Source organism: Pagrus major, chromosome 2, assembly GCF_040436345.1.
Source record: "Pagrus major chromosome 2, Pma_NU_1.0".
Taxonomy (NCBI): domain Eukaryota; kingdom Metazoa; phylum Chordata; class Actinopteri; order Spariformes; family Sparidae; genus Pagrus; species Pagrus major.
The window spans coordinates 27,063,470-27,075,347 of NC_133216.1; the positions used below are offsets into that span (position 1 = coordinate 27,063,470).

At 44.3% G+C, this 11,878-nt stretch overlaps 2 protein-coding genes across 2 annotated transcripts; both read left to right on the forward strand.

Annotated features, from left to right (window-relative positions):
* Positions 1-1,233: 1,233 nt before the first annotated feature.
* On the forward strand, positions 1,234-2,356 carry her8.2 (hairy-related 8.2). Its single transcript, XM_073462330.1, has 4 exons — positions 1,234-1,296; positions 1,397-1,492; positions 1,586-1,664; positions 2,004-2,356. Exons 1-4 carry the CDS (start codon positions 1,234-1,236, stop codon positions 2,354-2,356), a joined length of 591 nt encoding a protein of 196 aa, XP_073318431.1.
* A 3,695-nt stretch (positions 2,357-6,051) lies between these two features.
* On the forward strand, positions 6,052-7,801 carry her13 (hairy-related 13). The gene is given in 7 exon segments (XM_073492690.1): positions 6,052-6,159; positions 6,161-6,217; positions 6,219-6,271; positions 6,273-6,366; positions 6,556-6,642; positions 6,739-6,820; positions 7,341-7,801. Coding segments are annotated over 7 exon segments (942 nt in total).
* The last annotated feature ends 4,077 nt before the right edge of the window (positions 7,802-11,878 follow it).

Genomic DNA, 11,878 nt, shown 5'->3' on the forward strand with positions numbered 1-11,878 from the left:
CAGGCCTTGTTGTCATGTTTCTGACATCTGGATCTAATAACATATCATTGCTGTGGCCTATGTTAGCTGGCTATCCATCACACCTTGCTGTGGCTTCGGTCATCCTGGTCACCTGCCAGAGCCTCCTCTTCCTCCTCCTCCTCCTCCTCCTCCTCCTCCTCTTGTCCACCCACTCTGGAGGTTATTACGCTCTTCATGCTGATTTGGTTTGGATGAATAGAGGCCTTTGTTCGGCTCCAGTTCCCACGACCCGGCATTCGCCTGGCAGTCGCGTGGCTCTAAAAAACAGGGGCCCTCGCTTTAAGGGACCCAAAGGTGGGTGGGTGGGGTGGTGCTGTGGGGGCATCTGGTCAATCTGACATCTGCTCGCTAACAGTTAACAGCAGATGTCGGACATTTGAAGACAGGGAGAATGATCAAAGCCGGCTAAATACCCCGCAAGAGTGTTTCTCTTGGAAAACAAGTCCTCAAAGAAGAGGTGTGTGTGTGTGTGTGTGTGTGTGTGTGTGTGTGTGTGTGTGTGTGTGTGTGTGTGTGTGTGTCACTATTTTAATCAGACTCTCCTGCTGCAGCCAGCTGCTATAAAACTATAATTGATCAACTCAGGAATCAGAATTCAAATAAAGTTAACAGCTGATAGAAATTATTAAAGAACTTTATGTCAGAGTGAAGCATGTTCCGCACAGGACAGCCTGTGGTGTACCCAGGCAGACATATCCTCAGGTGATTTGTCAGTCTGTTGTGTCTTCCTGTGAGCTCTGAGGGAATGGGTTTGGCCTTTTTGCAGGTAGTGTAATGTTGCTCCTGTGAACAATAGGCGAGGGGCTCCCCGGAGTCAAGCACGGTAACTGCACACTCTTGTTCAGCCCTGGGAGAAGAGGAAACTGCGTTGTGTGTGTGTGTGTGTGTGTGTGTGTGTGTGTGTGTGTGTTGGGTGGTGGGTGGTGGGTGTAGCGCATGGTTTCAGGCTGGACATCTGTCGCTTGTCAGTATTTTTTTTTTTTTTTTTTTTTTTCTAGGCCGGGTCTCTCGGTTATTGAATGGAGCCAGTGACCTGTCAGTCTTGACTGATGGGACCCCGTGTGTGGGAAAATCCCGCAGCCAAAGAGCTGGAGCATTCACATGCTAATTGCGCCCCGATAAATAAGAGGGCCGTGCCGCGCCGAGGGCCCTAGAGACGCGCTGAGATTCAGAGCAGAGCAGGCACAGGCGCACAGACACCCGAGAGGAAACATGACTGCTTCATCCATGGCGCACAACGTGGGGAAACATCCCAGTGCCAAGGAGGAGAGAAAGGTATTTTACACTTGGATATACAGTAGATCGATGTCCCCTGCGCTCCAGCATGGTGTCTCACCATCCTTGCTGCCTTTTTTTTAAATTTCTTTTTTTACAGCTGAGAAAGCCGCTCATTGAGAGGAAGCGAAGAGAGAGGATAAACAATTGTTTGGATCAGCTCAAAGAAACTGTGATCGGAGCGTTCAGACTTGATGTGAGTATTATCCTCACGTGGCTCACCCTCTCTCTATAGTAAACAGTGGAGTCTGAATCAAGTTTAACCTCAAGGCTGCTCATCTCTCAACAGCAATCCAAACTGGAAAAGGCCGATATCCTAGAGATGACAGTGAAGCACCTGCAGAACATCCAGAGTAGTAAACTCAACGGTAAGGACCATGATGTGCTCTGTGTATGCCACCCTGTAACAGTCATATATGTTATTCTTTGGGTCAACAATGGGGCAGAACAAACTAAAATATGACCCAGCTGACATCAGGCAGCAGAGCTGATCAGCAGCACTCAAGATGTCAGATACTGTTTACCTCAGATACTGTGTTCTCACTGTGTTTAATAGATATATGATTGTGTAGCACACTTGTGAAGGATTTACTGAGCAGCTTCCTGATGGCAGACGGCATCACTTGGGGCTGTGTTACTGGGTGCACGTTGTGCTGTCACCACCAGGGGCTGCTGTAACCTCACACCTCCCCCTTTCCTTCCTGCAGACCCCACATTAGGCCTGGAGGCCCAGCAGAAGTACAGCACAGGGTACATCCAGTGCATGCATGAGGTCCACAACATGCTCCTCACCTGCGACTGGATGGATAAAACTCTGGGCTCCCGGCTGCTCAACCACCTCCTCAAGTCCCTGCCCAGGTCCACCGATGAGCGCCCCCTCCAGCCAACACCCAGACATGATGTCCCTCCTCCGGCCAGCCCGGGCACGGGGCTCCCCGGCACACCCCTCAGAGGAGACCCCCTCGCTGGGAGGCAGCTCCATAGAGAAGGGCCTACCTGCCAGAGACCAGGGCTCCACAGCTCCCACCTGGGGATGCTGGACATGTGGAGGCCCTGGTGAACTGGTGGATTAATGATCTTGGTTGTCCATTTTTGTTAGACCATCCTATGTTATGTATCTTATAGATATGCTGCTCAGAAGACAAACGTGGCGCAGTTTTGTTCCAGTGATTATTATTGTAGGTGTGCTGTAATGATTCTATACAGACCTTTTCTCAGTACTTCCCTTCAGAAGTCGACTTCCTGTAGCCTGCATTGTAGAAGGCTCTTATTAATCTTTCGTGTATTTATTGTATTAACAGCTTTATTTATTTGATATTATAAGGCATGGCTTTGCTTCTTAGACACTTGCTTGGCATTACATAGATTTTTATGTCTTCCTACTTTTCTGTATTATTAACCCAAATATGAATAATAATAAATTGAATACAATGTATTGTACACTCTTGAGATTTTATTTAGCTTCATGAACTATCTTGTCCATGTAAGATTAGCCTGTCAGTTTTGACATTTGACCTCTATGGGCTATAACAGCTTCCTCAGGAGAACCAAACTGTCAGGTTGTTTACTCATATAATCACACAAGTATAGATATGTAAATGTAATTAGCAACTGAGGCCATTTAAAGCATTTATTACTCGGCCTGGATTTTTACCATCAAAGGTAGAAATTAGCATCAACAGTCCCATACCTGAAACAACAAAGATATCAGCCTACACACTAGCCTTTTTATAGTCAGTAGTGAACATTTGAAAGCTGCATTAATCAATATTTTTACCTACGTTTCAAATCAAGTCACATCAATGTAATTAAATGGGTCACTCGCAGCGACACAGCACATATGACCCAAATTTTGCAGCTCACTGCGTCTTTTTGTAGCCTTTGTTTAGCTCATTGTTTTAATGGATGTAAATGCAAATACTGAAGAGTTCAGTCACGCCACATTATCACCAGCAGCAGGAAGGTGTTTCCAGTAAATAAACTCAGATAAACACACTACCTGCCCAGCAACAAATGTCAGACAGTTAGCAGTCAAGAGCGAAAACAAGCCAGACCAAACCGAGCTAAAGAAGAGTGACCGCAGGCCTTTTTCCCAGCAGACATCCTGACTTAAAACCACAGGGGCCACTTACTGCAATAACAACACTCACTTTGTTTTATTCAAGTGTCCCATTAAAGTGTCACAGTGTGACAGTGTTCCAGAGACTAGAGCAGCTAAATGGAATTCAGCCATCAGTCATTTTATCTTCAATTGTTTTTCTGACTGTAGTCTCAAACTGTCTTGATGATGCTATTAATGTCTGTTTGCCAGCTGACATGTCAGCTACAACTACTTTATATGTTGATAACATGTGAGGGGATTAGAGGTTTTTATTGCCCCCTAGTGGTCAATATTGCAGCTTTAATTAAAGGGTCAGTTCACCCTAATCACAAAACAACACATGACTTACTGACTTACCTGTAGTGGTAGCCTATTTACAGTTTGACTTTTATGAGATGAGGTCTTTACATGCCCAGTTGACACAGTGGAGGTGGATGGGATTTAATTTTCACAGTGGACATGTCAGTAAAAGCACAGGTGTGAATAATGAAATTAACAGTGACTGAATTCCACATTGTTGTGGCTCACTGGGACACTTGAACAGACCAGACACATTAATAATGCTATCTGTGACACCTGCTCTTTTCCTACTGTGGCAATGTCCAGATTCCATACAGATTAAATCTTTGGCGAGTAACCAGGACATTGTTGCTGGAGAGACATGCTGCCTTCCAGTTCTCAAATGTCATCTTCTGATACTTCTGATACTCTACAAATGAAATTCCATTCACCTCTGTTGTGTTTGGGGTGGCGACAGAAACCAGCCCATGTCCCTGAGACTGGTATCTCAAAACTTGTTCCTTTGTGATGCCCCTATTATGGGGGAACTACGCCTTTAATTCCAATGTCCTACCAACACCTTTATGGAAGTATTAATTAATAATTAATGAATTATAAATCATAATAAATCAGTATAACGTGTGTTTGAGAGAACAAGACACCAGGTTGAACTAAATGAATAATGAGTGTCTATTTGACACTTTGGTTGACTATAAACTTAAAAAGTAAGTCGGATAATCAGATGAGGGACCCAGTGAGGTCTGAACTAGGGATTTGAGACTTCACAGCACCACAGCCATCTCCATCTGTGCGCACAAAAACACCATGATGTTGCCCAACCATGGTCAAAGCGAGTGTTCTGCTACGTTTGCGCTTTAATAAAGATGTAATTCATCACTGGGTTGTGAAAAGTAGAAACGTGCATATGGCCCCTTCTCCCGCTATTATTGCCGTTATGATTGGCCGCCACATGGAGCCAGGCGGCGGGTCTGAAGAGAGGGAGAGACAGAGAGGGGGACGCCTGGTCCCTCAGCGGAGCTCACCAACAAAAGCGAGCCGAGACAGCTGCTCTCTCCACAGTCCACACCATTAAAGATCTGGAACAGAGATCTGGGGGTGGCGAGGTGCCAAAACCCCCTCCACTTGAAAGGTCTGAAACTCTTCCTTCATTTGGGGCACGAGAGTTTAGTGCTGCTTTTATTCTGCGGAAATGCTGCGCAACTGTGGAAACACCGTGCGTAAAAGAGCACCCGAAAACACATGGCTGCGTTTACCTGGAAGGTGGCACAGATGCCTGCGTGGTCCTTTAACAAGCAGACAGAGCTGGTCTATTGTGAGGGGTCATTAACATGATAATACCGTGTTCAAAACATGTCTAATAACGAGGGCACAGGGCTGAGCGCTCTTATTAGATATAAACAAATGGACATTGTGCGTAACCAGCGCGTCCAAACGCACAAAGTCCAACACTGATACCACTAGATTCATGTCATTCTCAAACACTTTAAATGCTGTGTAAATGACGACTGCTTCATGAACGTGCATGTTCGTACACGCACCACATTACAATAAAGATACCACGCAGCACGGATGGTTTCGGATCAACCAGATACTTAAGTCTCTCTTAGAGGAGAGCAGGCAACGTGAGAATTCAGTTGCAGACACACACCAGAAGTCACCAAACAACGGGGAGAACAAACGAGGCGCAGGCCAACACCTGTCGCTTTCTTTGGAGAAGGGCCCTTAATTCCCCCGGCTGATTCAGTTTGGGCCGAGGGGCCGCCGGCAGCAGCTGCCAACTGAAGGCATCGCGTTACATCCGCCAAACAGCCGGGTAAATCTGCTGAGGCTCGGACACGACAGCCGGCAGAGCGATGAATGGGTAGGGCAGAAAAAAACAGAGCGAGAAGATTCACTCAAAGTGGCCAGTAAAGTAGAGAGAGAATCAACACAAATCACCTTTTGTGAAATACATCAAGTATATTTTCTATACATTGAACGTATCACATTGCACTTTAAATTATTAGGGTGCTAAATGTTATTCATTTCAGCCCTTTAGAATAATAGTTTTAATGTGTTTTTTTTAGAACATGCATCAGTCTTATTTGAAAATGTAAGTATTAACACCATTACTCCAGAGCTATTCTGCCTCTGCATTATAAAGATTGCGTACACACACATTTGATTTGTGCCAACAGTGTGGGTGAAAATGAGAGCGGTCGGTCCCCTAACACAACAAACTGTCTGATTAAAGCCCATCCAGCTCCTCGGGGCGCAGACCGGGGCTGACCGGAGACAAAGGGAGTGGGCGCTCATTGGCTCCGGCCGTGTGCGCTCTGTTGTCCCCCAGCGAGAGCAGCTCAGCCCCTATTCACATGTTAATAAGCCCCTATAAATACTAACAACAGCCACTCAGCGCCAGCAGCACGTCTCACTTGGATTGCACAATAAACAGAGGGCGCCTCGCCTCGCCTGCGAGTTTGTCGATTTTTTTCCCTTCCTGAAACCGGTTCCGTTTGCCAGCTGCCCCCTCACTGACGACTGGGGAGGAAGAAGCAGCAGCAGCAGCAGCAGCAGTGGGAGAAGCCACAGAAGAGACAAACATGGCCCCGTCGGCTCGGCCCAGCAACACCGAACTGGATATGGAAGAAGATGAGTCCGAATATGGGATTCAGAAAGCGGACAGAAAGGTAACTCCAGGGGCTGATGGGAGGGGTGGGGGGCAGGCTCCCTCTGGACGCACTTGGCAGTGTCGCACTTGTCACGCTGGTGACAGTCTGTAATGCATTTAAAAAAAAAAAAGATAAATCAATATGATTTTGTGCGCACAGCTTGATGTTTCTGTCAGTGAATGAAGTGTGATCTGTGTGTTCCTGCAGACCAGGAAACCTCTGGTGGAGAAGAAGAGGCGAGCGCGCATCAACGAGAGTTTGCAGGAGCTGCGGACTTTGCTGGCGGATACAGACGTGAGTACGGTGCGCCTCAGCTCACCTGGCCCTGTGACACAGTAGTGAGAGGGCCGAGTTCGGTTCTGACGTGGGCTCTGCTGGTTGTTTCCACAGTTTCATTCCAAGATGGAGAACGCAGAGGTGCTGGAGATGACGGTGAAGAAGGTGGAGGACGTACTGAAGAACCGAAACCAAGGTCTGCACACCTCTGCTCTACTTACTCCCACACGTACTAACTATTTGGGGACTTTAACCATAAAATCTTGTGTGGACGTTAATGTTTATTTAACAGTGTGGTTATGCGACCACACTGTGGATATTTTCACTCAGAATAATCAGACAAATTCAAAAATATTATACAGTCTTAATGTAATGTATCCACTAACAAAAAGCCAATGTTAATGACGTTTAACAGAAGAAGCAATATTTAATGAACACAATGTTATGGTTATATTTCCTCTAATCTTTTGAGCTTTTGTTTTGTAAATGACTGCTAACCTGACTTCTCCAGGACTTTTAGGTATATGTAACTGATGAAGGAGGCTTATTGTGTTTTATCTGATTGCCCTCTTCTGATAGGAAATTGTGACAAATGTCTCACACCACTTCTTAAAGTCATGACAAATGCAAAACTCCCATCTGATAACTACCAGGCTGGGACCTCGAGCTGCCCACCTGCTACAGTCATTTCATCCTCTCTCTCTCTCCTCCCACAGAAACAGACGCACTCAACAGAGAAGCCAGTGAGAGGTTCGCCGCCGGCTACATCCAGTGCATGCACGAGGTCCACATGTTCGTGTCTAGCTGTCCAGGGATAGATGCGACGGTGGCAGCGGAGCTCCTCAACCACCTGCTGGAGTGTATGCCCCTGAACGAGGACCACCTCCAGGACGTGTTGATGGATCTAATCACTGACACTTCTGGGAGTAACGGCAGCACTTGGCACGGCAGCAGCGAGACGCTCTGCGCCAGCCTGGCTTCACCTGGAGGAAGGAGTCTGTCCAGCAGCTCCTCGGCCCTCTCCCCGGCACCCTCCACCACGTCCAGCGAGGACCTGTGCTCCGATTTGGATGAGACCGACAGCGAGCACAACCAGAGCTCCACTGAGAGCTTGGAGAGCAGGGAGGCCCTGAGCATGCCCCTGACCTACCCACGGTCTATGTGGAGACCCTGGTAGGGGTGTTGAGCTTGGGTGGGGTGCATTTGGAGATGTTGAAGCAGAGTTTGTCTTTTAAGATGTTACACTGGGCCTCTAACTGGAAAGGAAAATTCCACCCTATGACACATGAAGTCTTTCAAACACTTACATTACATTTCATGGCTCGTTTACCCCTGCAGGTAACGGGCCACGTGCATGGATTTATTCTGGATTCCAATCAATAATCAAAGAAGAAGAAGAAGGAGACACAGAGAGACCAGTTCATCCACTCAGATAACCAAAATGCAGTGAGAACTGCAGATCACTGTGTTTCCTGGAGGGACCAGGAACTGTGGCTTTACTTTTCACCCACAACGGATTGCAGGCTTTCATTGCATTCTGGGAAATGGAGGACATCACTCAGTGAAGTAGAAGTAGAAAGTGCCAGTTGATGGAATATTATCTCACCAGGAAAAACACTGCTAAAGCGCTTTGGATATCACAAAAACATAACAGAGTGCTAAATGGTGGAGTTTACCTTTAGCTCATTAAAGGGGCTCTTTCTCTGAAGGGCTCCTGCAGCTCGGGGCCTCCTGAAAGTCCTCCCCCTCTCCTTTTTAGTCGCGACTCGCCCGGCATTGAGTCCTCTGTTTTGACTTTTCTAGACACCTGGAGCAAGATGAAACCTCCCCTCTCTACACTCACTTATAGCCCAACAAAGGACAGACGAGGAACAGTTTTAAGTTCACACTTTTTCGTGTCAATATCTCTGTGTATATAGGATGTGTACGTGAAGAAAAGCTCTTTTAGAAACCGAGAAGTTTGGCAATGCCTCCGATTAATATAAATATTTCTAATGTATTTCATAAGACCCGTAGTTTATGACCAGTAGCCTCCTTCAGAATGCTGTAATAATGTTTAGAAATGCCAGGAAAATGTCAAAATTTGTTAAATAAAATAATGTAATTGAGGAGCTGTTGTCTGACTTGACTCAATGTGTATTATATAGCAGGAAACAGGATGAAGACTTTCGTTAACACTCAATAAAGGGTTCAAATCATATACTTGGGTAAATCCTAACTAATGCATGAATTACATTAGGATGTAGCATGACTTCCTGTGGTTCACCATCAACACACTAGGAAGTTTCTATGACTTTAATTATTATGACTTTTAAGTTCAGCAAAAAGGGTAAATTCAGTCATTATCTACTCGTCCCCATGTTGATAGAAAGAAGGGTGAAGCTGCGTAATCCACAAAACATTTCTGGAGCTTCACAGCAAAACAGCGTCGCAGCTTTCTCTGAAACAACTGAAGTAGATGGGGACTTATTTTAAAACATCAAAAAAACAGCTGCAGATCACTTGTAACTATTATAATATAACTTATATATTAACTATATAAACTATTATGCACATTTATTGTCTTATTGACTTTATTTACACTATTTATTGACTTACTACTAAAGGTGCATTATGTAGTTTTGGGGAAGAAATTTTAGTCAGAAGAGGAAGATCTTCTTTGATTGATTGATGTCTAAACTAAGTAAACAAGCTGTCTTCATTTTCATGACTGAATAAACTGAATAAACAAACTGACCTTAAAGGACAACACAATTTCATACTATTTTACTTTGTTGATATGTGGCGGACCCTGCCACCTTTCTAGCTTCAAAAAGTGTTGGACCTTATTTTCCTCTGAGAACAGCTTTCATTAAGAGGTTATGGCAAAAATAGATATTATACTTTATAATATATAATAGTACATAATATAGTTCTATAATAACCTCATTAATATTGTAAAAATCTAATTCTGAGGTTTAATTTCTTCTCCAAAACTAAATAGTGCCCCTTTAATAGTACTATTCATAAGAGTGACTTTCACTTTTAACAATATTTGAACAAGATATCTTTACTTTTACTCAAGTAGCCTATGACAAATTAAGATCATAGCCTCAAAATATGCTCCTCTTCTTCCTATTTCCCGTCCCTTCTCAGAGTCGCACCTCTCCAGGTGTCTTCACTCTCACCTCACTTACAATGAGCTCTTTCACAAAGGACTGTGAGATCCTGCCTGGACTGTCTGGACCAGCCATCAGACACCGGCAACATGGCCCCCCGAGTCTGGAGAATAACTGGAAATACGCACTTTTCTCTTGTTTCTCACAAACTATAAAGCATCGACAGTCTAGATCTAATACTGGGTTAATATCACAGGTGGTTCATGCTGCTCGTTGCCTGTTGTCAGGTGATGCTGGAGTCCTGAAGTAATAATGAACATCCCCGGGTGGAGGCGGTGGTGGAGGGGGGGTGCCTGGGGTGTGAAGGTCAGAGGAAACACATTGAAATGGGAGCGAGGGAGACAGGGTGATCAAAGCTGCGACCATTTGACAGAGGAGCGTCAAATGGTCGCAGCTACAAAGGGTACAAGCAGGCTCAGATTCTTCAAAGGGACACACACACACACACACACACACACACACACACACACATACTGGCACTGGCTCATGCAAGCTATATGGGATGGCTTGCTGCCTTGTTGGAGGTGATGGAACATTAAAGACTTCTGCTGGATAAAGCAGATTGAGATCATTCACTTAAATACAAGTATCTCTGGCTCAGTGTGCAGTACTCTAACTACAAGTCCTGCGTACAAAACCCAAAGTAAAAGTACAGTAAGTAAGGAGCCTTTGATCCATAGTAAAATAGCTCCTTACAAAGAAGAATGTGTTTTCTAAAACCTGGATCAGAATACCTTAATAAATAATCTAATAAATAAATAAAGTTTGCTGTTATTATTGAGTTTAATCTTTAACAATGCCTATGCACCCATTTTATACTCCTGATTTTGGTTTGTAGAATGTTAAAGGAGTAGTTCGTCAATTTGGATGACAATACATTGATTCACTTTATGATAGACAGATAGATAGATAGATAGATAGATAGATAGATAGATAGATAGATAGATAGATAGATAGATAGATAGATAGATAGATAGGAACAGTTCACCGTAAAATGAAAAAAAATCATCATTTACTCACCCCCATGCCTATGGAGAAGCGGTTGAAGTTTATAGTCTATATTTCTGTCATTCTATATTTAGTCTTTTACTGGTTTCAGTCAAACCCTGTTTCAAACAAAGTCAATTCAATTACAGTACACAATCTACAGAAACATATACTTAGTCCCCAAACACACCAGCCATTGTAATTTTGAACTGCTGTGTAGTTTGAAACCCTATGGTGTGTATGTTTACGTATATGAAAGGAAGCAGTTGTGTGACTGGGTGTGGATGTTGATTTTAAGGACCCTTGGCTAAATTAAATTACAGTCACACCCTGTTCTGTCCAGTCAAACTGACACATCACTGAACTGAAACCTTGAATAAAAGTTTAGTCTAACCTTTAATAAATCTAAACATGCAGTCAAAACAAAGCATTTACAGCAATCTCACTGCTAAAAAAGTCATAATATTAAAGAAACCTTTAAGACACTATACAAAAAAAAAGTTCATGACTGTGGGAATACTTCCTGCCATCAAACTCGTGCATGTCACCGCAATCGGCTAACTGAAAGCAGACGACAGGCTGACCGCATTAACAGATTCAGTTTTAGCGGGGAAAAGGGGGGAAAAAATCAGACAGAAGGGAGGTACTCATGCATCAGCTGTGGGTTTGTGACCATGCATATAAATTCTGAGGTTAAAGGTCAGTGCAGTGCAACAGTTGGTGTGAGAGAGATCCAACGGCGGAGGAGAGCATATGGTGCTGAAACAGATCCCCAGGAGAACCCTGCCATCCTTGGGCTCTTCTCAACTGTCTTTGACTGTGAGGGAACACTCACTTCCTATTGGGCAGCAGCAGCAGCAGCTCCTGTGTGCTCTGTGCAAGACACAATGAACTTTGGAGAGACACAGATCTACAATTATAGATTCATTCATTCATTTTGTTGGGCCTATGAAAACAGTTCTGTAGTATTCTGTGACTCTGGAGGAGTTTCATCAATTCTGAGCAAATAACCATATTTTACAGTCTGTCTCCTATTAGTTTCCCAGCTTTAAAGAAATGCCACCAGGAGCACTGACTGAAATGCATCTAAGAAAAAGAAAGGTTTTCTT

Bases quoted from the DNA above. Each gene is read 5' to 3' on its own strand.
- her8.2 (XM_073462330.1), top strand. From the start codon at position 1,234: ATGACTGCTTCATCCATGGCGCACAACGTGGGGAAACATCCCAGTGCC. The intron at 1,493-1,585 runs GTGAGTATTATC...ATCTCTCAACAG, and splicing joins TCGGAGCGTTCAGACTTGAT to CAATCCAAACTGGAAAAGGC. The intron at 1,665-2,003 runs GTAAGGACCATG...TCCTTCCTGCAG, and splicing joins CCAGAGTAGTAAACTCAACG to ACCCCACATTAGGCCTGGAG.